Source organism: Pantherophis guttatus, chromosome 10 (genome assembly GCF_059756535.1).
Source record: "Pantherophis guttatus breed Tessera chromosome 10, ASM5975653v1, whole genome shotgun sequence".
NCBI classification, from domain to species: Eukaryota; Metazoa; Chordata; class Lepidosauria; order Squamata; family Colubridae; genus Pantherophis; species Pantherophis guttatus.
In genome coordinates, this window is record NC_142072.1 from 2,305,350 (window position 1) to 2,331,765 (window position 26,416).

At 40.8% G+C, this 26,416-nt stretch overlaps 1 protein-coding gene across 1 annotated transcript; it reads left to right on the forward strand.

The window, feature by feature from the left end:
- The first annotated feature begins 636 nt into the window (after positions 1-636).
- LOC148112333 (uncharacterized) lies at positions 637-26,242 on the forward strand. The gene is made up of 34 exons (XM_087876525.1): positions 637-786; positions 1,066-1,098; positions 1,391-1,423; positions 2,603-2,638; positions 3,770-3,805; positions 4,751-4,789; positions 5,651-5,722; positions 6,229-6,267; positions 6,695-6,730; positions 8,703-8,738; positions 9,125-9,163; positions 10,084-10,152; positions 10,303-10,335; positions 10,589-10,621; positions 10,980-11,015; positions 12,160-12,195; positions 12,540-12,578; positions 13,495-13,566; positions 14,092-14,130; positions 14,260-14,295; positions 15,188-15,223; positions 15,353-15,391; positions 17,029-17,097; positions 17,760-17,792; positions 18,219-18,307; positions 18,628-18,838; positions 19,624-19,749; positions 21,434-21,522; positions 21,823-22,021; positions 22,630-22,764; positions 23,176-23,205; positions 23,886-23,974; positions 24,707-24,869; positions 25,904-26,242. The coding sequence occupies exons 1-34, from the start codon at positions 736-738 to the stop codon at positions 26,048-26,050; spliced, it is 2,298 nt and encodes a 765-aa protein (XP_087732651.1). The 5' UTR covers positions 637-735; the 3' UTR covers positions 26,051-26,242.
- Positions 26,243-26,416: the final 174 nt, after the last annotated feature.

The following is a 26,416-nucleotide window of genomic DNA, read 5'->3' on the forward strand; positions in this document are numbered from 1 at the left end:
TAGAGCGGTTTACCTTGAGTTTGTATCTATTGTGTGCTCATGTGTTGTTGCAGTTGAAGCTGAAGTAGTCATTGACAGGTAGGACGTTGTAGCAGATAATTTTGTACTACACTTAGGTCAGACCAAAGACGGCAAAGTTCTAAGTTGTCTAAGCCTAAAATTTCAAGCCTAGTGGCATAAGGTATTCTGTTGTGAGCAGAGGAGTGGAGGACTCTTTTTGTGAAATATCTCTGGACTCACTCAATTGTATTAATGTCCGATATGCAGTGCAGGTTCAGCTTCTTGGATGAGAAGGGAAACATTTTCAAAGAAAAACCAGAAAGTCCAGTTGCCTCTTGAAAAAGCACCTTTGGGACAACCATCACCTGGATGACTGAGAATCTCCATAGACTTTCAGCCATGTGGTTTCCAATGTGTGACTTTGGTTCAATCTTTCTTTCATCCAATTTGGTATGGAAAAGTTACAGGAAGATGTGTTACCCATATGATGTTAAGACTTCACAGAGAGCAGAGACACAAGTTCTGCTTCTTAGTTTCACTTTGAGCATGGACAATGGAATAATAGTGCATGATGCAATGGAAACTTAACTTTTCCTTGCAAATAAAGTAACAATGAAGACATTGGGTTTGGGCAATGAGGCCTAAGGATTAAGATATTAAAATGTGCCAGTGGAGCTGAATAAACTCACTTAGAAGAACAACAAGGACCAGAAGAGCTGAAGAGCAACTAAGGAGATGCGTCTCCTTTTAATCTTTGCTTTGACTTTTACTCTTTCTGCACAGCAGGTAAGGCTAAATTTTGTGGGTTCCAATAGCCTTTCAGCTGGGGTGCCTGCAGATGAAACAAGTAAGCATTTTGTTGAGGTTCTCCCCATGCTTTAATTAATATTTCTTGATCAAGGGGTTGAAAATGCAGGCAGAGGGCTTTGAGTACTTAGTCTTTTAATCCAAAGAAAAATTCAGAGGTTCATTGGTGCTTAAGCCATATATCATATGTGGCTATATTACCTGTAAACATCTAAGGGACCTAACCCTAACCCTAAAGTTTTCTTGTTTTCTTTTCAGGATAACAAGAATAATGCTGATGAAGAGTCTACGGTAAGTAAGTTACATCATGCTGGATGTCCTGATTTTTTTCACCTTTGGGAAAATGTCTATCCTCCTATTGAAAAAAGAAAGAAAGAAAGATTAAAAAAGTCTAAGAAGACCATTAATTCCAGTTTGGGAGTTTTGGCCCTGTTGCTCGCTCGCACTTGTAGTGAGAAATATGTGTTTCCTATTTTGAAAAATGCAGCCATTCATATGTGTGCTATCTAGTGATGGAACAGTGTGAAAAGTCATATATGTTATTATGAGAGCATCAGACTGATACCCTTCATTTCCCTTGTAGGAAAGTGGCAATGAAATGATGACGAAAGTTCTAGTAAGTACAGAATACAAAATAACAGAATTGGAAGGGACCTTGGAAGTCTTCTAGTCCAGCCCCCTGCCCTGCCCATGGCAGGAGACCCTACCATTCTAGACAAATTACTGTCTGATCTCCTCTTAAAAGCTTCCAGTGATGGAGCACCCACTATTTCTGATTGTTTTCATTGTCAGAAAATTTTTCCTTATCTCGAGCTCTTTTCTTTGAGTCCTGAATTTCCTGGAGGCTAAAAAGCAACTAACATCAACTTACGGATTCGTATTTCCACCCACACTCACCAAACACCAATTCATAGTTACTGCAGTGAATTTCAAGACTTTCATTTTTAAGTTAAACTTATACCACTTTCCTGCTTAATTGATCAGCTTCAGAAAAATACCACAAAGGGGGGGCCACAGACTGCAATGAAAACTGCATCCCACTCCCCATTCCAGCATGTCCCCCAAAGGTCCCCTTCATCCAGATAGGCAGAGGGCTTCCCTGTTGACTGCCTGTGTTCCCTGATCAGTCCCACCTCAGCTGGCGTCCCCTAGTCAACCCTGATTTCAGATTTTGGCCTTTGCTCCAAAGCAGACAATGGCCTCCAGCCCATCAGCCTTGCTGCCAGCTGATTGGGCACAGGGGCCAGAGGGAGGTGGGAAAAACATCAGGGACAGATCCCTCCTATCTTCCCTTCCCACACAGCCTACGGGTTTTGGAAAGTGTAGTTGGAAGGTGTGGAGGTGGTCACAACATTCCCTAATTTTATTCCCATTGGAATCATAGGTTCTGGCATTATATATATTACTCGATTTGAATTATTTGGTTCAAGAATGGTTGCCAATTTGGCCCAATTGAAGGCTACAAATGAACTGCTTGGTTCACAGAACCTGCAATTCACAAAATGCAGCTGCTGACTTCAGACAAGTCCCTAACTCTCTCTTTTGGGATCTGTGTTAGCAAAGCCATTTTGCAGCCTTCCCAGGGACCCTTTTTGAATAGAGGAGGGGGCCTGTGGAGAGTTTTTCCCCCCTCTAGTGAAGGATATCGCAACATCAGCAATATTAAGATGTGTGGGCTACAACTCCCAGAATTCTCCAGCTCAGAAAGGGAAATGATTGGAGTCCACCCATCTTAAAGCATGATATATATATTCTCATGTGAAAGTTGATCTAATACCCTTTGTTTCCACTGTAGGATGCACTGAGTGACAAACATACAATGGAAATAATTGTAAGTAATTCTTTGACCACCTTTTTCTCTTTCATTGTGAAATATCTCTCTTGCATGCAATCAAGAGACCCTTTTGGGATTCTACCCCACCAAAGTTTAGCAGATATATACAAAGAAGTGAACTATAGCAAGGTTATATATTTAGAACAGCTATCTTGTTTTATGATGAAAGCTATGATACCTATAGTATTCTTAATAAATATTGCACACTTCCACCCACTTCCAAAGTTTTGGGAATGGCTGGGGATGTGTTGAAAACCTAAATAAGGTTTTTATGACTCAGGATGACCTAAATCTTTTTTGAACCCTTTTCTTGTCAGAAAATGCTCTGAAACAGGGACATTCTTGTAGCAGTTGAAAGAGGAAATAAGATGCTGGAAATTGAGGATTTCAGCAGCTCCTTTTCATCACATGGCTACACTGAAAATCAAGTAGAGCACATGTAAATAGAGACATAAACCTACATATTTATTTATTTATTTATTTATTTATTTATTTATTTATTTATTTATTTATTTATTTATTTATTTATTTATTTCAATTTGTATACCGCCCTTCTCCTAGTGGACTCAGGGCGGTGAACAGCCAGAACTAAAACACATGCCAATACAAAATTTAAAATCATGAGTATATTTCACATTTGAACCTACTTGGAGGAGGAAGAGGCAGGGAGGGTAGAAAGGGGGGTACATGAAGGGGTACATAAAAAACAACATTCCATCATAAAGATGTCTTACCTGTATAGGTGTATAACTAATGGAAATCTTGATTAAGGAATGGAATGTTCTCAAAAGAGCATCGACCCCCCAAGTGCCATGTCTGGTATAGCTCCTGTTTCCTAATCTTATCTGTTTCAACCATCATTCCTCAAGTTTCCCAATGCATATTTTGATTCTGTGAATGTTGAAGGAAATTTAAAAGAGAAGGAAAAGCAAAAAGAACCCTCACACCACCATTAATTCAATTTGTTTTTAGAATCACTTCCTGTTTTGATAAGGAATGTGTGTTTCCTAAGTGGTGTGAGGTACAAATTCATGTCAATGATAGCTAGGATGGTAGTGATGGCATGGATTAGAAATGTCCTCAGTACTTTCATTGTGACAAAATTTCATGTGCTTGATTCTTTTATAGAATGCTTTAAATAAAAACGATATTGAAAAATTAATGGTAAGTTGCTCTTTCTTCATTTTCTGCTTTCTTTTCTTTTCTTTTTTTTTTTTGAGTAATATACTTCTTGTCTGCAATGAAGCATCCCTATGTTATAAGAACACTGACTCTCAGACCAAATTCATTTGGTTGTATGTCTTTTCAGAATTTTTCAGTCCCCAAGGAATCTTTGCCTTTGGGGAAGATTGCCCTGGACAATTTATTTCTCTCCCTGTAATTTCTCTCCTCTTTGGTGTGACACCTGTGTGGTCCAAATGCAGTTTTGTTGGTCAGTTGGTGCATTTCCTCATCTCCTTTTCCAGCCTCTGTTTTACCAGGAAATATGGAAAGGAGAAATAGGTATTTTTCAAACGATCCAAAAAATTATAATGAAACCTAAATCTTTCTCTGGGTTACTTAGTCCACACTTTAGTGTTGTATAAATTTTATGCAACCTTCTTCTGTTGGCTACAAATTCAAGTGAATTTCTGGGGTTTGCATAATATATTAAATACTAAGATGATCAAACAGTCTGCATTTCCACAATATAGTAAACAAAAAAGCAAACAAACAGATTAAAACTATCTAAATTTAGGAAGTTGTGCTGATGCAGTTACCATGTTATTCTTTTGTCCTAGGATCACATACTATACAGATAGACCTTGACTTATGACTTATGACCTCAATATAGTCTGCCCATTATGGGCATAAATTGTGATGGTAACCATAAATTGGGTCACCCATGTGACTGACCTGGTTTTATGACCCTTTTTTGTGATGGTTTTATGACCTTTTTTTGTGATGGTTGTCAAGAAATGCCTCAGTCATTAGGGCTGGTTTTGCCACATACTGGAATGCGGTTTTCTGCAGAACTGTCCTAAATCAGGTTAGAGAAATCATATGCAATTTCATGTCATATGTGATTTCACGTCAGAATAGAAGCAATATCTTTTGTTTTATTTACAGGAGTGTATGGAAGACGAGTGTAAAATGGCTGATTTTGTGGTAAATACCTCTTTGTTCCTCCTCTGTTCTTTCTTTCTGAAATTACGCTCCTTCCATGTGATCGAGGACCCCTTTTGTGATTCCACTCCCACCCCAGCAACCATTGCCATTGTCCCCAGACCTTCAAGAAAGAAGGCAAGGCTAAAATCTTGGGCCAGTTTTGATAAAGCAGCTTCAGGCACTGTTTTACTCCTTAAAACTCAGCCACCATTGCACTGCTGTAAAGCAGGGTGCCTGAAAATGAGGAAGGGTTGGTGTGATTATTCATTATTGTTGTTGTTACCATTATTAGTGTTGGTGGTTCTAAATCTTGGCAACTTTAGTATGTGCGGACTTCAACTTCCAGAAGTCCCCAGCCAGCATGTAGCTGGGGAATTCTGGGAGTTATAGCTGTTATAACCATATAACTCTGGCTCCAAACCCTAATACCTCTTTACGTTGCTGTATGTGTCATCAAGGCCCTATGGAAATTATCCCCAGGAGAAATGTTTCACATTGGAAGGGTCCCTACAAAATTTATTTTCTTTACTTGTGGTTTTCTCTCTGCAAAATATGAAATGCTTTCAACTCAACTATGAAGTTGAAATTGCACTCAAATTGAGTGGTTAAAAAGAGGGTTTCAATATTCAGGTTGGGATATGGCTTTTTGGGAAAATCAGCTCTGACCTTGGAAGTACCTCTTGTACTTTCTCTGCTGATGTGAGGTCTTTCACATCAATATCCTCCATGGCCCTCCCGAATTTATTTTAATGGACTGCAGTGGCCCATGTAAGGCCCACCCAGATGCTCATATCATGTCCTGGCACAGCATAGTTATGAAGAAGTCCATAAAAGAGGATAATGATTTTTCTTTTCTTGTAGGACCTCCTGGAGAAGATGTTATATTTTTTTAAGGAAGTATCACATGGTGATAAGCCAATATATGACTTGATAGTAAGTAGATGTACACTTACATTATCTCATTTCTTCTATGTGTCCTATGTTATCCTTCTTAGATATGAACTGATCAGACCTCTTAAACCTCACTCCCACTAAAAGATCTCCAGACATTTGAGGAAGAATTCCAGCAGGAAGAGGCACTGTTTTGACTATTGTCGGAAGCTGAAAGAGTCCGGCTTCACAGGCCTTCCCTCTGGCATAGGAGAAAAGTTTAAATGAGGATATCAGGAAACCTTTAGAAATGCTGCACAATAATGAGCCTTTTAAGAAAAAAATCATAGAAAAACTATTTTCTCACAACATCTCAGAATGTTATTAATTCATGTGTCTTTTAGGTTTTATCACTCCATCTGTGATTGGAAAGGCACTGCTTCTATCTGGAGAATGAAATATATAGATGAAATTGATAGATGGTACTGAAGTTACCTGTGATGTTATAGTAATAATTATTGATAGTTATCTTATCAGAATAGAACTGATCCTCTTGGTTTCCTTTGTAGAAGGCACTTGTCAAACATGGTCCTCTGGCTGAATTGGTAGTAAGTAGCTTTGATTTGTCTTCTTCTGTTTCTTCCTTTAACTTCTTGCATCTGAACAAGCATCTCTTTCATTTTTCTTCCGTCAGTACTTAGAGCATTACAATAGTGGCGAATACCAGTATCTGTAGCTCAGGTATAGGAAGAGGGTAAAAGTTCATTCTCCAAGCTTGTGGGTTGGTTTCTGAATGTTTCATTACCAGACTAGGCAACATCTTCAGCAGAGTTTAGGGGATGTCAATGTCAGTATTCTGTTTATAAGGGCTTCGGCAGTGTAGGTGTCAAGTGAGGGTCTTGGGACATGTTTTGTGATGAGTCAGCTGTGCACCTCCAGAACCTTGAGGGACAAACCCAGCAGGCAGAATAAAAACATTTGCCTTGTCTTTACATTTGTTTTTTAAACATCTGGCAACTTTTGTTTCCACTGCAGAATGAACTGAGTGAGAAACATACATTGGAAATAATTGTAAGTAGCTCTTTGACCATCTTCTTCTTTTCCATGGGAAATATCTTCCTGGCATGCAATCATGCCTTTTTAAAAAATCCCCACCTCCAACAGTCCCCAAACCTTAATGGGTGGGAATGGTTTGAGTGGTAAAATAACAGCTTTAGGACCTCAGGATGATCTAAAGCGTTTTGGTTTTTTTTTTTCTGGCCAGAAAATACTCCGAATCTCAGTTGACATTCTTGTAGCATTTAGAGGAGGATATATGATGCTATTGTGGGATTTCAGAAGCCCATTTTCACACAAATATGCATATTTAATGTCTATATTTCACATTTGAATTTATTTAGAGGAGGAAAAAGCAGAGGAAGTAGAAGTGGAGTACATGAAGCAGAATAAAATAACAACAACATCCATCATTTTATTTTATTTTATTTTATTTTATTTTATTGAATTTCTATACCGCCCTACTCCCGAAGGACTCAGGGCAGTGAACAGCCATGAAATAAAACACATACATATACAAAATTTAAAATCGAATAAAATGAATTAAATAAATTTGGCTGAATTGATACCCATAATTTAAAATACCCATATTTTAAAATACAGTAAAAATTTAAAATTTACACTTAAAAGGGAGAAGATTTAGGCGAGGCCAGCTTGATGAAATAAAAGAGTCTTCAGCTCGCGGCGGAAGGTGTGCAGATCCGGAATCCTCCGTATCTCTGGGGGGAGCTCATTCCAGATCGTCGGTGCCCCCACAGAGAAGGCTCTCCCCCTAGGGGCCGACAGCCGACATTGTTTGGCCGAGGGCACCTGGAGGAGCCCCTCTCTGTGGGAGCGTACTGGTCGGTGGGAGGCTATTGATGGTAGTAGGCGGTCCCGTAAGTAACCAGGTCCTAAGCCATGGAGCGCTTTAAAGGTGGTAACCAGAACCTTGAAGCGCACCCGGAAGACCACCGGGAGCCAGTGCAGCTCGCGCAGGAGAGGTGTTACATGGGAGCTCCACGCTGCTCCCATAACCACCCGCACGGCCGCACTTTGCGCCAGTTGGAGCCTCCGGGTGCACCTCAAGGGGAGCCCCATGTAGAGAGCGTTACAATAGTCCAGACGAGAGGTGACGAGGGCATGAGTGACTGTGCGTAACGAGTCCCGATCTAGAAAGGGACGCAACTGGCGAATCAGGCGAACCTGATGAAAAATCCTCCCGGTCACGGCCGTCAAGTGCTCTTCTAAAGACAGCCGTGAATCCAGGAGGACGCCCAAGTTACGAGCCCTTTCCGTGGGGGCCAATGATTCGCCCCCAATAGCCAGCGATGGCGCCAGCTGACTATATCGGGACGTCGGAAACCACAGCCACTCGGTCTTGGATGGGTTGAGCCTGAGCCCGTTTCTCCCCATCCAGATCCGTACGGCCTCCAGGCACTGGGACATCACTTCAAGGGCATTGTTGGGGTGGTCTGGGGTGGAGATGTACAGCTGGGTGTCATCAGCGTACAGATGGTACTCCACCCCGAAACCACGGATGATCTCGCCCAGCGGCTTTACATAAATGTTGAACAGAAGGGGCGAGAGAACCGATCCCTGCGGCACCCCACATATAAGGGGCCTCGGGGTCGATCTCTGCCCCCCTGTCAACACAGACTGCGACCGGTCAGAGAGAAAGGAGGAGAACCACCGTAAAACGGTGCCTCCCACCCCCAACCCTTCCAGCCGGTGCATCATAAGAATACCTTAGATGTATAGGTGTATAACAAATGTGAAGAAAATGGAAAAGTGGAACAAAAGGAAAAAGACTCCTGAGAACTCTATTAATTTAAATGTGTTTTTTAGACTAAGCATTCCCTGTTGTGATAAGAAAAGTATGTTTCCTAAGTTGAGGGAAGCAGCAATGCATGTAAATGATATCTAAGAAGGTAATGATGGCGGAGATAGAGAGGTCCTTGGGGGCTTTGAGTCAGAATAGAATTTGACATGCTTCTTTCCTTTGTAGAATGCTTTGAATGCAAAAGAAATTGATAAATTAATGGTAAGTAGTTCTTTCTTTGTTTTTTGCCTTTTCTTTGAGTAATATACTTCTTGCTTGCAATGAAGCATCTCTGTATTATGACAGCACTGACCCAAACCCAAACCCACTTCATTTGGTTATATGTGTGGACAAGGCCCCCAAGGATGTTTTGCACTGAGGAAGATTGTATTGAAAAGAAAATGAAAGGAAGTGTTTCAGAACACAGTTTACCCATGTGTGCCTTTTTGGCTCTGTCAGTCCCTGTTCTGATAACAAATGCATGTATCTCATCTGTAGAATGAAGCAATTCATATATATGATATCAAAGATGGTAGAGATGCCATAATTGGAGAAAACATGTGTGATGTCTTTTCAAAATAAAAGTATTATCTTTTTTGCCCTTGTAGAATATAGGCAAACGTCCAATTAATATTTTTGCGTTAATTGTAAGTATACGTTTCTTCATAATTCTTTGCTTTTTCTGAGTAATAGTCTTCTTGCATCGGAAAAACACTCCATTTGTTAATTCACACCTCCCAGAAAGCATCTTCAGAGACCCCAGAGGAGAAACAGAGAAGACAGGGCCAAAATATTTCATCTGTTTTAACTTTTCTTTTAAAGCAGCTTCAGATAGCACTACACCCAGTAGCCAAGGGAGAAACTTATATTTTGGAATTGTTGCCAAGGGACACTTTTTGGATGGGGAGGGTTTCTCCAAAGTTACTTTACTTATTGTGGTTTTTTTTCTCTGCAAAATGGTAAACTGTTGACTCTAATGGTCTTTCTGTCAGATGCAATTTTCGTAGTGAGACCTGTTTCCTCATTTCCCTTCCCAGGATTAATTTTATCAGAATTTGTTTTGGAAAGCCAGCTTGACTTTGCTCTCCTTGAAAAGGAATAATGAAGTTTCAAGATTCTGCTAATATATATTATGGTAGTTTTCTGAAATCCTTCTTGTAGCCTCCCTGATTATTCCTACCTCAAAGGCTGATGTGGCTCTACGTCCCTACTCTGATGTTGTGAGGCCATTCATATCAATATCCTCCATGGCCCTCAAGGGCTCACCAGTTTATTTTAGTGCAGTGGTTCTCAACCTGTGGGTCGGGACCCCTTTGGGGGTCGAATGACCCTTTCACAGGGGTCGCCTAAGACCATCGGAAAACACATTTTTTCAATGGTTTTAGGAATAATTTTATGGTTGGGGGTCACCACAACATGAGGAACTGTATTAAAGGGTCGCAGCATTAGGAAGGTTGAGAACCACTGATTTTAGTGGACTGCAGTGGCCCAGGCAACTTGTATCATGCATTTGCACAATGACAATGACTTGTGACAGATTCCATAATGTTTTTTCTTCTTCTCATAGTCAACTGGGAAAAAGATAGTACCTATTATCAAGAAAGCCAATCGTGGCAAAGGAGTGTCTAAACTGATAGTAAGTAGATACACAATTTGTCTCATTTCTTCTTTGTTTTCTATGTTGTCCTTCTTAGATGTGACCATAATAACTCTCTGAATACTCCCCCTCCCAATAGGTATACTGTCACACCATAATTATAAATCCATGCTTTTGTTCCCATTTTAGAGTATATTCACTGGTGGTGGTGATGGAAACATGGTAAGTAGGTTCTGTTTATTTTCTTCCCTTCATATTCTTCTTTGAACTGAACAAGCACCCATTTTATCTTTATTCCACCACCTAAAACACTGAGGGGGCCTCACTTTTAGTAAGAACTATGGGTTTCCTATTTGGAGAATGCAGCCATTCACATGTGTACTAGTATCCAGAGATGAAACAGTTGGAGAAGTCATCTTTTTATCATGAAGTTATCATGTGAGGCTCAGACTCATATCCTTCATTTCCTTTGTAGGAAAATAGCAATCATATGTTGGAAAAAATTATGGTAAGTAGAGATTTGTTTCAAACAATCCAATCCAAAATGTTCTGGAGCACTGGTAGCGGAAATTTTGAGTAGTTCGGAGAACCAGTAAATGGCACCTCTGACTGGCCCCGCCTCCATCTATTCTCTGCCTCCCGAGTCCCAGCTGATCGGTAGGAAATGGGGATTTTGCAGTAACCTTCCCTGGAGTGGGGTGGGAATGGAGATTTTACAGTATCCTTCCCCTGCCACATCCACCTAGTCACACCCACCAAGCCACACCCACAGAACCGGTAGTAAAAAAATTTGAAACCCACCACTGCTCTGTATCATATATGTTGTCAGATGAGAATTGAACTGATACCCTTTGTTTCCATTGTAGAATGCACTGAGTAAGGAACATACAGTGAAAATGGTTGTAAGTAGCTCTTTGCCTATCTTCTCTCTTTTCCATGGGAAATATCTTTCTTCCATGCGTTCAAGCTGATCGTTTTGGATTCAATCCCACCAAAATTTAGTAAATATACCAAGGTTTCATATTTAGGAAAATAGTTATTTTATGATGAAAGCTCTGATACTCACTCTTAAACAATATTGCACACTTCCACCCATTCCAAAATTTGGGGAGCGTCTTGGGGTGTGTGGAGAACTTAAATAAGGGTTTTAGGACTCAGTATGGCCTAAATCTATTTTTAACCTTTTTCTGAGCAGAAAATGCTCTGAATCTGAGCTGACATTCTTGTAGCAGTTAGAAGAGGAATTTGCTATTGAGGGATTTCAGTAGCCCTTTTCCCTCCTATGGCCACACTGAAAATCAAGAAGAGCAGTATAAGTGGGGACACAAATACAATACACCTTTGAACTTACTTGGAGGAGGAAAAGACAGAGAGGGGACCTAGGTGAAGGGGAATAAAAAACATTCCATCAAAAAGATGTCTTGCATCTACAGGAAGTCCTCAACTTACAAACACGATTGAGGCCAAAATTTATGTTGTTAAGTGAGAAAATTGTTAAGTGAGTTTTGTTTCATTTTATGACTTTTCTTGCCTCATTGGTTAAGTGAATCACTTAACGAATATGACCAAGGACACTGCAACCATCATAACTATGAATCAATTGCCAAACATCTGAATTTTGATCATGTGACCATGGGGATGCTGCAATGGTCATAGATATGAAAAATGGTCATAAGTCACTTTTTTCAATGGTGTTGTAACTTGGAATGGTCACTAAATGAACTGTTGTAAGTTGAGGACTCCCTGTATAGGTGTATAACTAAAGGAAATCTAGAGTAAGGGATGAAATATGGATATGTAGGGCAATGTTCTGAAAAGGGTGTTGAACCCCAAGTGCCTTCTTGTTAAATTGTTTTTTTAGAATTAGAATTCAATTCAAATTGTTTTTTAGATTCACTTTCTGAAAAAAAGGTGGTTGTTTCCTAAGTGGAGGAGAGCAGCAACTTATGTAAATGCTATCTAAGATGGTAGTGAGGGCATGGATAGAAAGGTCCTTGGGGTCTTCTATTAGGATAGAATTTGATGTGCTGCTTGTTTCCTTTGTAGAACGCTTTAAGCACACAGGATGTGGGGAAATTAATGGTAAGTAGCTCTTTCTTCATCTTCTGCCCCCACTTATTTAGTAATATTCTTCTTGCCTACAATGAAACATCCCAGCATTACAACAACACTGGCCCCAAAACCCAAACCTACTTCTTTTGGTTGTATGTGTGGATAAAGGCCTTTTCAGAACTGTCCCCAAGGAACATTTTTCCACTGGGGAAGACTGATCTGAACAATTTCTTTATCTCTTTCTAATTTCTGACCCTTTTTGGCATGATACATCAGTGTGGTCCAAATACGTTTTGTTGCTCAGGTGGTGCATTGTAGAAGTCATATGTGTTGTGATGAAAAAATAGTAGCAATTCCGTTTCTTTTATTTATAGGATTGCCTAGAAGGCGAGTGTAGTATGGCTGATTCTGTGGTAAATACCTCTTTGTTTATCCTTTATTCTTCCTTGTGACATATTCTCTTTGCATGTGATCAAAGACCCCTTTTGTGATTCCATTCCCACCCCCAGCAACCATCACCATTCTCCCCAAAGCATCAAAAAAGAAGGCAAGACTAAACTCTTGGGCCAGTTTTGAATAAAGCAGCTTGAGGCACCTCTTTATCCCATAAAATACCCTCACCACCTGCACTGTTGTAAAACAGGGTGCCCTAAAGTGAGGAAGGGTCCATGGGATTATCCATTATTGTTGTTGCTGTAGCTGTTATTATTCCTAATAATATTATATCTTCAAGGAAACAACCAAACTCAGAGAGCTCCAAAGATTCCACAGGGTGTATATTTACAATCCAGAATCTTTAACCTAGAAGCTGTCTTGCAATCCACCATCCGAATGACCACATCCAATAAATTAGGATAGATATGCCGAACTGACACTCTGGGAATTGGGCAGCCCATAAATGTAATGTATTATCATATCACCATCAAGATTGTTCAGCTCTGGTTAGGTAGAATGGGTGAGAAAAGGACTCAGTGTAGCTCCAGCTTGACTTTATTGTCCTTAAAAAGGAGTAATGAAGGCTTTGGATGAGCTTTCAGGATTCTGCTACTAAATCTGACAAAAATGTAGTAGTATTTTTGGAATCCCTGCCATGTTTTCCTTGACCTTGGTTGCTTCAAAAGGTTGATATGGCTTTACATACTTTCTCTGATGATGTGAGACCATTCACATCAATATCCTCCATGGCCCTCAAGGCTGCCCAGTGTACCAGTTTATTTTAATGGACTGCAGTGACCCAGGTAAGACCCACCCAGATATTTATGTCATGTACTGGAACAATGTAATGTAGGAATCCATAAAAGAGGATAATTTTTTTCTCCTTCTTTGTAGACCATCATAGAGAAGATGTTAAATATTTTTAAGGGAATATCACATGGTGATAATCTGATATATAACTTGATAGTAAGTAGATACACACTTCTCTCATTTCTTGTATGTCTTCTATGTTATCCTTGTCAGATATAATCTGATCAGTCCTCTTGAGATTCACTCTCCCCAAAGGAACCCCAGACATTTTAGGAAGAATTCCAGCAGGAAGCTATAAGCTCTTGGGAACATTTCAAGAAAGGCATTGTTTTGACTATTGTCAGAAGTTGAAAGGGTCTGACTTCACAGGCCTTCCCTCTGGTTTAGGAGAAACACTTAAACGAGGATATCAGGAAACTTTTAGAAGAGCTGACAATAATGTGTCTTTTAAGGAAAAATCCACAAAAATGCTTTGCTCACAATAAGAAGTCTCAGATTGCTGTTGATTCATGTGTCTTTTAGGTTTTATCACTCAATCTGTGATTAGAAAGGCACAGCTCCTATCTGGAGAATAAAAGATATAGTGAAATTGATGTATGGTGTTGAAGTTATCTGTGATGGTGTAGTTATAATTAATAATAGTTATCAGAATAGAACTGATCCCCTTCATTTCCTTTGTAGAAAGAACTCTTCAAACATGGTCCTCTGGCTGAATTGGTGGTAAGTAGTTTTTATTTATAAAGAAATTCATTTTTATGGCATATGAAATGGCAGGGATAGCATGATAGGAGGAGTCATATATCTTCTCATGTGAGAATAGAGTTTTGATACACTTTGTCTCCATTACAGAATGAACTGAGTGAGGAATATGCATTGGAAATAATTGTAAGTATCTTTTTTACTATCTCCTCCCTTTTCCATGTGAAATATCTTTCTTGCATACAACCATACTTTTTAAAAATTTCCTACCTTCAACCGTCCCCAAACCTTGATCGGTGGGATGGGTTGAGTGGTAAAAGAAAGGCTTTAGGACTAAGGATGGCCTAAATCTTTTTGGGATTTTTTTCTCCCCCCAAAAATCTCAGTTAATAGTCCCACTATATACACACACACACTCACACATACACACACACTATCCTCTTGTAGCTGCTACAAGACTATATATATATTGCAGATTTGTGTGAAAAGGGGCTACTGAAATCCTCTTTAATTATAAAATTATATAAATATATAATTTTTTCACATTTAAATTTACTTGGAGGAGGGAGAGACAGAAGAAGTAGAAGGGGGTTTGCATGAAGCAGAATAAAAACAACAACATTCCATCATAAGGATGTCTTACCTATAACGGTGTAGAACTAATGTGAATCTAAATTCAGACAAGAAATGTGGATATGTACTGTAGGACAATGTTCTCAAAAGAGTGTTGTCTCCCAAGGGCCATGTCTGTTAAAGCTCCTCTTTTTAAAGCAATCTTCTATCTGTTCATGAATAGGTACAATCTTTATTTCTCAGGTTTCTCAATGCATATTTTGAATGTTGAAGAAAATTGAAAAGAGAAAGAAAAGGTTAAAGAAGCCTCAGAACTCTGTTAATTCAAATGTGGTTTTTGGACTAAGCAGTTCCTATTGTGATAAGAAATGTGTGTTTCCTAACTGGAGGGAAGCAGTAATTCATGTAAATGATATCCAAGATGGTAGTGATGACACGGATAGAGATAAAGGTCCTGGGTGTCTTTGAGTCAGAATAGGACTTGACGTGTTTGTTTCCTTTGTAGAATGCTTTGAATGGAAAGGACATTAATAAATTAATGGTAAGTAGCTCTTTCTTCATCTTCTGCTTTTTTGTTAAGTGATAGTCTTCTTTGCATGCTGACATAGTTGGAGAAATCATGTGGGATATCGTTTCAAAATAAAAGTAATACCTTCTGTTTCCTTTACAGAATATAGGTAAAGATCAAGTTAAGAAATCTGAGATAATAGTAAGTAGATTTTTTTTTCAAATGCCATGATTTTTTTGAGTAATATTCTTCTTGCATGCCATAAAATAAGCCTCTTGTTATTCATACCTGCTAGAATGCCTTCTTCTTTTACCATCTTCAGAGACTCTGGAGCAGAAACTGAGCAGGCAGGGCCAAAATATTTCACCTGTTTCATGTGAAGCAGCTTCAAATACCTATTATATCCCCTAAAAAACACTGACTCCTAAACTGGAGTGATGGTTCCCCTGGGTTTATTTTATTTTATTTTATTATAATTTGTTAAACAAAAATGAGAACAAAAATAAAAGAATAAAAATACAGCAACAGGGACGATAGGCACATTAGTGCACTTATGCACGTCCCCTCTATTAACCACTTAACTATGATGTAAGATCCACGGAAGTCAATTTGTGACTGAAACTGAAAATTTGTAGCTGAAACAATTGAATCAGGTAGAGCATTCCAGACTTCGACAACTCTATTATAGAAATCATATTTTTTACAGTCAAGTTTAGAACAATTTACATTAAGTTTAAAGCGGTTGTTGGCGGCGTATTATTGTGATTAAAACAAAAAAAAATCATTTACAGGTAAAACATTACTAAGTATAATACCTAGGCCTGACCGCAAGTGATGCAGTTCTAAGTTATCCAAACCGAGAATTTCGAGCCTAGTAGCCTAGGGAATTCTATTGTGTACAGAAGAGTGCAAGACTTTTCTTGTGAAATACTTCTGAACCCGCTCAATTGTACTGATGTCAGATAAATGGTGGGGATTCCAAACAGTTGAACAATACTCTAAGATTGGTCTAGCATAAGTTTTATAAGCTCTAATTAGCAATGCAATGTTTCCAGAAAAAAAACTGTGCAAAATTACATTTACAACTCTTAATGCTTTTTTAGCAATGCTGTTACAGTGAACTTTGGAGCATAGATCGTCAGAGATAAGTACACTTAGGTCCTTGACAAAGTGAGGGTCATCAGATAGTTCAGTGCCATCTAGCTTATACTTGACATTCTGATTACATTTACCAATATGTAAGACAGAGCATTTATTGAATGAAATTTAGTTGCCAAATAGATGACCATTCACAGACATAGTCGAGATCATTTTGCAAAACAACAGAATTATCTGTAGTATTGAATAATTTTATGTCATCGGCAAAAAGGATGCAATTGCTTTTAAGTTGAATAGCAAAGGGTTCTGAATAGCAAAGGGAGAAGCATATATTTTGGAATTGTCCCCAAAGGACACTTTGGTGATGGGAAATGTTTCTCCAAAGTTTTTCTTTTACCAACTTGTGGTTTTTCTCTTTGCAAAATGGTAAATTGTTGGCTCAAATGGTCTTCCTGTCAGATGCAATTTTGCTAGTGAGATGCCTTTCCCCATTTTGCTTCCCAGGATTAATTTTATTTATTAATTGGTTAATTGACTTAGCCTGCCTTGAAGGGTTGATATGGCTTTACGTACCCCTCTCTGGTGTTGTGAGGCCATTCACATCAATATCCTCCATGGCTCTCAAGGACTCACCAGTTTATTTTAGTGGGCTGTAGTGGCCCAGGCAAGGCCCACACGTATCATGCACTGGAACAACTTCTAAAGGGATCCATAATGGTTTTGTTTCTTCTTCCTTATAGTCAATCGGGAAAAAGATAATACCTATTATCAAGAAAGCTAAGGGTGGCAAAGGAGTGTCTATACTAATGGTAAGTTAACTTGTCTAAATTTCTTCTATGTTCTCAATGTTATCCTTCTGAGATCCTTCTGAGGTAGTCCTCTAGTGACTGCTTCCCCCCCCCCCCCCACTGATTTACAGACATTTCAGGAACAATTGCAGCAGGAAACAAAGGAGGGTATTATTATCACTATTGTTAAGACTTGAGAGATTCTGGCTTCATAGACCTTCCCTGTGGCTTAGAAGGAAAAGTCAAGAAACTCCATCAATATTTGTACTTTTCCTCAAGGTGTCTGTTTGGCCCCAATCACTCTATGTTGTGATAAGAAATGCATGTTTCCTATCTGAGTAATGAAATTATAATTATAAAAATATGATATGTATATCTAATGTTGAAATTGGCAATGACAGCATGGAAAGAAAAGTCATGTGTTTTTAGATGATTGGATTATTGGAAAGTAGCCATTTCCTTGGATCACAGCAGATGTTAAGTGATCTATCTGTTGACGTTGCCTATTCCTTTTGGTAGGAATGGCTTTATCTACTCTGCTCAAACCATCCCATTGCCATTAATACCCTCTGTTGACCTTAGTGATCCGCTCTGAACAAAGAGCAGTGGCCCAGGCCTGGTGCACACAAAGCCTCATAGGATTCACAGCCACTTCATAAAGATATTCTTTTGTTCCATTTTAGAGTATATTCACTGATGATGAAGATGAAAAAAATGTAAGTAGCTTCTGTTTATTTTCTGTCCTTGCTTTCTTTCATATTCTTCTTTGATGGAGGGAGTACCCCTCTTATCTTTATTCCACCTAAACCAAAAGCATCTCCAGAATCCCCAGAGCATCATCACAACAGGAAGAGCCAAATTATTCATCCAAAGGCATCTATAACACAGGATGCCTGTTTTTTTCTCTTTTTTGCAAAAGCAGAGCTGGTCCATGGCTGCAATTCTAGTGCTTGCTCCACACCTTCCTTCCCCTGCTATGTTCTGGGGATTAATCCTTAGCAGAGGCCCTCCCAAGAGGTCTTTGACTCAGAAGCCATGTAGAAAGGCTTTTCAAGGCACGGGTTGCGGTTGGCTGGTTCGAAAGTCAAAGTTGTATTTTGCAGTAAATTCATTGGCTTGGTTCATCATTTTCTCTCTTCCAGGGTCTCCCTTATTATCAAAATGTCCCTGTGGGACTCCATCCTGGGATGTCTGTTTATATGCAAGGCACAGTGCCTGAACGCAACAATAGGTGAGGTTTCTTTGGGGGCTCACAGAAGGGCAAGAGCTACCTCACTGAAAATAATAGTGATAAGTTTATTATGTCCAATTATCCAATTGCATGCCAAGATTAAACCCTTTCTTAATTGTTTGAATAGTTCAACTTCCTGCTTTTTCCAACTCCCAAGTAAGCCATAAGAGCTAGGAACTTGATTCTTCTTTTAAACCAACAAACCCAGCATCCTACAGATTCTAGCTTCAAGGCAAAGGAGAAGGAAGGGGCAGAACTCTACTCTGAGATTCCTGAACCTCCCATTTAATTTTCCGCTTATCTTGTCCTCTCTCTTCCAGAACCTGGGTGAACTTCCAGATGGACTTTGCCTGTGGCCAGGATAAGGAGGCTGATGTTCCCCTCCACTTCAGGTCTCACATTAATGCAGAGACAGTTGGGCTCAGCACACTTCAGGCTGGCAGGTGGGGAAAGGAAGAGAAATTCTTGAATCCCTTTCAAAGGGGTGAGCAATTCGAGGTCATCTTGATTGTCTATGATTTCGGATACCAGGTTGGTACGCATGACAGAGGCTCCTTTGGGGCTACAGGGGCCTCTTTGTTTCCCCCTTAGAATTCACCCTTTGCCTGGAATGAGCCACAAATGTATTTAATACCGAATTTCCCAACTTCGTATCTTCCATGTAGGGTTTAAGTGATGTACAAATAGTCTTCGTTTAGTAACAACTGAGTAATTGATGTGGTTGCTAAGTGAAACCATGGCTGTGTTTCTGATCAAACTTTAGCTTTTATTTGGTTTGCAGTCCTGTGAAGGCAAAGTTACTATTTCATCAGTGTCCTAACTACAAACAATCACTAAATGAGGATGACCTGTAACTGAAGGGAAAACCTTTTGATCTGGAGGGAAAAATGGGTATTCAAGAGCCGAGGTGGCACAGTGGTTAGAGTGCAGTACTGCAGGTTACTTCTGCTGACTGCCAGTTGCCTGCAATTTGGCAGTTCAAATCCCACCAGGCTCAAGCCTTCCATCCTTCTGAGGTGGGTAAAATGAGGACCCAAATTGTTGGGGGCAATATGCTGACTCCGTAAACTGCTTAGAGAGGGCTGGGAAGCTCTGTGAAGTGGTATATAAGTCTAAGTGCTATTGCTATTGCTATCATTGAAATAAAGGCCTCTCCCTTTTTACATGTACATATTAACCTTTTTGACCCCCTCTAGGGGCTCCCTTGCTCACCTTTGGGGTGGGATGTGTTTCTGGGCAGAATAAACAGGGTTCTTTTGCAAAGAAAATGCACCTCCCAACTGAGACTTGATCCCTTTGGCTTTGCCCTCTGATAGATCCTGGGGAACAGAAAGGTCTTATGCAACTATAGGCACAGAATCCCCTCACAAAATGTCCAGCTCATTAGGATTGATGGAGATCTGGAACTGCAATCTCTGTCTGTAATGGGAGGACCAATGATGGTAAGTATTTGTATTGAGATGTTGGCACTTCCTGATCTTGGATCTCTCTTTGGGGATTGATTCTCCAAGCTATCACTTTCTCTTTCCCCTCTCCAGTCACTCTTCTCATACACCTTTCTTCATCCCTACAAATGGTGGCCCTTTTGGGTCCTCAGTTGTGTTGGCTTATGACTCTGCATGCTAGCAAAAATAACCATCCTGGAGTGATGCTAGGACCAGCATCTGAACAAGGAAGAAATTTATCCCAGGCCAAGATCCTGTTTTATCCCTTGCGGATGAATATAAAGAATTGCTTCTCAATTTAACAATATTAAGATGTGTGGCCTCAACTCCTAGAATGGCTTAGCAGATGCCCACACATTCTTATTAACAAACACCAACAGCCAAGAATTATGTGATGGCTGAACACGGCAGCCTGTGTCTTCAGTCACAAGGGGAACTGTGGTGTAGAGTGGCACAGTGGTTAGAATGCAATATTGCAGGCTGACTCTGCTCACTGCCAGGAGTTCAATCCTGATTGGCTCAAGGTTGACTCAGCCTTCCATCCTTCCGAGGTCAGTAAAATGAGGACCCAGATTGTTGGGGGCAATAGGCTGACTCTGTAAACAGTTTAGAGAGGGGCTGTAAAGTCCATGTTGTTTGTGCCCCTCAAGTGCCACTTCCTGCCTCAGCCCGACTCAGCACAGCTACCTCTTACCCTAAACTATGTCCCAGTTAGAATTTTTATGGTGCTCATTTCCTGCTGCTGATTGGACCAACAGGCAGGATTCAGATGTTTGCTAAGCGTATCTCTCTTGCCTGGTTGTTCCTTGGGAAAGTTCAGGGGAAATGCAAGGGGTGAGAACATTGTCTGATCTATTATTAGAACTCCCATCATCCTGTATGTGATCCGGGCTGGTAAAAATTCTGGAACCTGAGGGCCAACATGTTACGAGATTAACCTGGGTGGGAAGCTGTCCATGGGAGGTGGCCCATGGGACTTACCTATCTTGTCCAGGAGATGCTGAGGTCTCAATACAGTTGGTGAATAGTGTGGCCTCTACCTGTCCCCCATAGAGCTAAAGCAGAACCGGTCCATGGCGGCAGTTCTGGTGCTTCCTCCAGCCTTCCTTCCCTGCCACGTTGGGGGAATTAATCCTTACAGAGGCCCACCCAGGAGGTCTTTGGTCGACTCAGAACCTCCTGGAAAGGCTGATACAAGGCACAGGCTGCGGTTGGCTGGTTTGAAAGTCAAAGTGTCAAGTTCGACGCGTGCTCATGCTGTTGCAGCCATTATTGCTTTTCAACTTGCCATTCATCAAGGGGGGAGGGGCGGGGAAGATTGGAATGTCAGTGCCAGACAACAAGAAACTGTCTCATGGGAAGCAAGGCCATTTCAACAGGTGTTTGACAGAGCCATGGACATCTTCTCACAACAATACCTCTACACCTAATTGGACAATGTGACCTGCATTAATGGGCGGAGGGAAAGTTCTATATTTTATCTATACAGGACACGTGGGAGTTAGCTAGAGCTGGTTTTGCTTTCATGCTGTGCTGAAAAGATGTACTCAATAAAGTTTTGCATTAAGAGATTCGATCATCTCAACTTTGCTAGCTTGATTGGGTTTGTCAGTCAGAACCTTGACACAAAGTTCTGTTTTGCAATAGTCATTGGTTTGGTTCATCATTTTCTGTCTTCCAGACTCTCCCTTACCATCATCCTGTCTCTGATGGACTCCATCCTGGAATGTCTGTATATATGCGAGGCAAAGTGCTGAGAAACTGCAACAGGTAAAGTTCCTTTGAGGGTTCACAGGAAGGGCAAGATTACTCAATAGTGTTAAGATTATCATATTGTTAAGGGAAGGTTAAATGATTCTATGCCAAGATTAAAGTCTTCCTTAATTCTTTGGACTACTTCTTCCAACTACAACTAAGATTGATGGCTAGGAACTTGATTCTTCTCTTCAAGCAAAAACCCAGCCTCCTGTAGATTCAGGGCAAAGGAGAAGAGGGAATGAAGACCTCTACTCTGAGATTCTTGCCCCTCCAATTTAATATTCCTCTTCCCTTTTCCTCTCTTCCTTCCAGGTTCTTTGTGGATTTTGCCTGTGGCAAATTTCAGGAGGCCGACATTCTCTTCCACTTCAACCCTCGCTTTAGTCAGGGGACTCTTGTGCTCAACTCATATCAGTCTTACAGGTGGGGAAGGGAAGAGAGACACAAGAATCCCTTCCAAAAGAGCGAGCATTTTGAGATAATCTTCATTGTCAATGATGCCGAATATCAGGTTGGTACATATGACAGAGGTTCCTTTGGGACTGCAGGGACCTCTTCATTCCCCCACCCCCTTTAAATTCACTATTTGTCTAGAATGAACCACAAATGTATTTAATACTGACTTTCTCAACGTCATATCTTCCAGATAAGGTTTAAGCGATATGCAAGCAGTCCTTGTTTAACAATAATGGGGCCAGCAATTTAGTCATTAATGGGGTCAAAATATGACTGTTTTTTATTGGACTTCAGCTTTTCTTTGCTTTGCAATCCTGTGAAGGTTGTAAATGCCAGTGTCAACTTGCAATGCTTTCAAGTTTCAAGCTAGTTGCGAAGTTACTATTTCATTAGTGTCCTAACTGCTAACAGTCACTAAATGAGGACGTCCTGCTGCAGAATGGAAAACCTTTTGGTCCAGGGGGGAAAATATATATCAGTGAAGGACTCTCTCTTTTTACATGTATTCATTTTAACTCTTTTGATCCCCTCCATAACTCTGCTTACTCTGTTCAGATTTGGGGTGGGATGTGTTCCTGGCAAGAATAAACAGGTTTTTCCTACAAAGAAAATGGGTAATCCCAACTGAGACTTTCCTTTCCTTTCAACTTTACCCTCTGACAGATCCTGGTGAACGGGAACCCCCTCTGCAAGTTCAAGCACAGAATCCAACCCCAGTTTCTAAAGTTCATTGACCTTGATGGAGACTTGGAGTTTCAATCTCTGACCATGGTGGGAGGACAAATAGTGGGGAACCTGGTAAGTGTTTGCTATCAACCCTTGATCACTTTTTAGGAATAAATACTGAGTTGATTCAATCTCCAAGCTGTCACTTTCTCTTTCTCCCCTCCAGTCATTCTTCTTGTACATTTTTCTTAACCGTTAAGAATTGCAGCCTTTTGGTCGTCAGTTGTCTTGGCTTACAACTCTACAAGCAAGCAAAAATAAACTAGGACCAGCAGCTGCACAGGGAGCAGTTTTACCCCAGGCCAAGGTCCTGCTCTCCCCTTTGCAACTGTCCATGAAGCAGAGTTTCTCAGCCTGGCAGCTCAACTCCCAGAATGGCTTAGGAGATGCCCACACATCCTTATTAACAAACACCAACAGCCAAGAAGTGTGCAATGGCTGAGCACAGTTTTTAACACCTTCTTTGTATTTCTCTCCCATCAGCTGTTGACAGGCTCTGCAGTCTACTACCCAGTAAGTGTCAAAAGACATGCTAATTCAGCCTGTCTCACTGCTTAATGTTTGGTCTGGTTAATGTTTGGTCTGGTTCACCAAGCCTATAAAATCACACAGAAAGGGGAGGAAAGCAACAGTGACTGGAATATTTAAGGGAAAATCAGCTTCTTTACTGTTAAGAAGGGGGGTTAATATTAGTCCATTTGCCCCATGTTAAAATCTGCACAAGGAAGCCAGCACTTAGAACCAAAGTTTATGATTTGCTCGGTAAAATCAGTCTGTTGTGATAAACCGGGGTTTTCACAGGGTTTGATAAATAAAATTCAGCAGCCATGCCAACCCCATCACAACCCCATCTATCTTTGTGTTCATTGCCCATTGCCATGGTGGCTCTACCTAGACTGCCATCTTGACTGTTTTGACCACAGCCCACTGAGAAGACAAAAGCTTGAACCCAACTGGTGTCTTACTTTTGAGCCCCAAAATTACTTGACTGGTTAAAGGCAGGGATGCTTGTAACCGCATGGAATGCAGGAAAAGATAAGATCCAAGGTAAGATCTCACAAGCTGCCTTCTGCCATGTTGTGGAACTCAAGACCTACTGGACTGCAACTACCTTGACCCACAGGTAGTGGGGACAAGAGCTGCATGGTTGGACAGGGGGCGCTAAGTGTAACCTGGATTCTTGCCTATTTCAGCCGGTGCCCTACATAGGCAACATTCCTGGAGGTCTGGGACCCAACAAGACCATCACAATGCGAGGCTTTATTCTGAAGAATGCTACCAGGTTTCGGGTCTCTCTCTTTTTTTTTTTTTGCAGGGCTGGTTTGGATTTGGCACAGCAAAATATCAGTGTTAGGGCCTGTCGTAGACCTTTCTCAGTTGATGTCCTTTCTCTGACTCTCCCATCTCCTCTGTACATCCACAGGGTCAACTCAGAGGAGAAGGAGGTGAAGGAGAGTGGAAACAAAATTCCACGTGTACTCTTTGTAACTCACTGCCACCAGAAGAAGCAAGGGCGGTTAGCTTAGGGCAGAGTTCCCCAAAGGGGGACATCTGACATGCCATGAAAGGATTGACGAATTGTTTAGGAACTCTAGCTAAGGAGATGGCTGTAAAGAATGATTAAGATCGGAATAGTCCATTAAGCAAGACCAGCTTTTTTTCATTAGAAGAATGCTATTCACTACTAGACTGCTGCTGAATATGCATTTTTTTTTCATATGTGTCTATCTCATTTATTGCTTACAAAAAGTTGGTTTAATTGTGGCAGAACGTGAATGCAATGAATAAATACCTAAAATGATAAATAGAACTTAAATATTCAGCAACAGTCTACCAATAAATAATATTTACAAAGAGGAAGAAGAGCTGTTTTTTTTTTCTTGTAGCCTTCCCCCATGGAGGGATCTGTCAGGCTCCTATTGCATTAAGGGGCTGGGGAAGGGAGAATCAGATTTCCTTTTTATTTATTCCAAGATCTAGTCTTCAACGCCTGTTTTTTCCCTCTCTTTCCAAGGTTTGTAATTGATTTAAAGGCTGGCCAGAATATTGCTCTGCACTTTAATCCATGCATGAAACCATCGAGATATGTGGTGCGCAACACTTATCTGAATGGCACTTGGGGAGCTGAGGAAGATGAGCTGTCCTTTAATCCTTTCCAATTTGGGCAATATTTTGAGGTGAGTTGGGCGATTTCAGCAGGAGGGAGGTCACAAAGCTCAAGATGGCAGCCACAGCTATTCAACTGATGCTATCACCCCTATTTTATGTGACTTGGGTGGACAGCCTGGATCCCATCCCATTCAGTGGTGGGTTTCAAATGTTTTTACTACCGGTTCTGTGGGTGTGGCTTGGTGGCTGTGTCATGGCTTGGCGGGGGAAGGATACTACAAAATCCCCATTTCTTTCCCAATCCAGGGGAAGGATACTGCAAAATCCCCATTCCCTCCCCACTCCAGGGGAAGGATACTGTAAAATCTCCATTCCCTCCCCAATCCAGAGGAAGGATACTGCAAAATCCCCATTTCCTCCCGATCAGCTGGGACTTAGGAGGCAGAGAATAGATGGGGGCAGGGCCAGTCAGAATTTTTACTCCCGGTTCTCCAAACTACTCAAAATTTTCACTACCGGTTCTCCAGAACTGGTCAGAACCTGCTGAAACCCACCTCTGATTCCATCAAAGAGCTTGTTTGGGTTGGCCGACAAGCAGGCAGGCAGTGAGGAGGGGAGAGAAGACCCGGCAAGTGCTTTCCAGAAGTGTAAGACTCCATCCCCCATAATTCCCAGCTAGCACAGCTTTCAGGAATTGAAATCTAGTGGAGAAGAGTGGAATTGCCTCGTCAGAAGGGCATTCAGAACCATGCGTCAACATTCCGACTGACAAACCGAACCAAAGCAAGCACGGCCGAGACGATCCCATCTCTCAATGCAAAACTTTATTGAGTTCATCATTTTGGCAAAGATGAGGACAAAACCAGATCTAACTATTTCTCACACAAACCTACATAGTTAAAGTTTAGATTCTTCTTCCCCCTGTTAGATCAGGTCACATTGTCCAATGGAGTCTCCTGCTATAGAAAAGACTTTTGGCTCTGGTAAACACCTGATTTTGATGCAAGCTGTGGATGGCGTAGGCAGCAGACTGTCCTGCCTGGAGGATCGAAAGTGATCCAGGTGCTGATTTGCCAGACTAATATCCTTCCTCTCTTCCCAGATCTCGATCTCCTGTGACAACCACAAGTTCAAGGTTTATAACAGCGGCCGTCACCTGTTCAACTTTGCCCATCGTTATGCCACTATTGGACACATCCGCACTTTCAAGATTAGTGGAGATGTGACCCTTTCCTATATCAAGTATTAAGCAATGGAGGGGAGGGGGAGAGACCTCAGTAGCAGCACAGATCCCCCTCTTTTCTCTCTGTCTGCCAGTACACTTCGAATCCTGCTGAATTTGAGTAGTCTACAAACTCCAGTAAATAAATCAGTCAATTAAGCAATCAGACTCAAGAACAATATTAAGCAGCATTTTCAATAAAGCATCTTCATCAAGGAATGCAACAGGCTTATCTTTCCGCCTTCTGAATTTGATCTGTAAATGATACAAAGCATTTTGTTAAAAAGTTGGTATCTTCCAGTTGTGTGGGAACAATGTTTCTCAAACTTGGCGAATTTAAGATGTGTGGATTTCAACACATCTCCCAGATATCCCGATCTCCTATTGGGTCCT

Bases quoted from the DNA above. Each gene is read 5' to 3' on its own strand.
- LOC148112333 (XM_087876525.1), top strand. From the start codon at position 736: ATGCGTCTCCTTTTAATCTTTGCTTTGACTTTTACTCTTTCTGCACAG. The intron at 5,723-6,228 runs GTAAGTAGATGT...TTTCCTTTGTAG, and splicing joins AGCCAATATATGACTTGATA to AAGGCACTTGTCAAACATGG. The intron at 11,016-12,159 runs GTAAGTAGCTCT...TTTCCTTTGTAG, and splicing joins AACATACAGTGAAAATGGTT to AACGCTTTAAGCACACAGGA.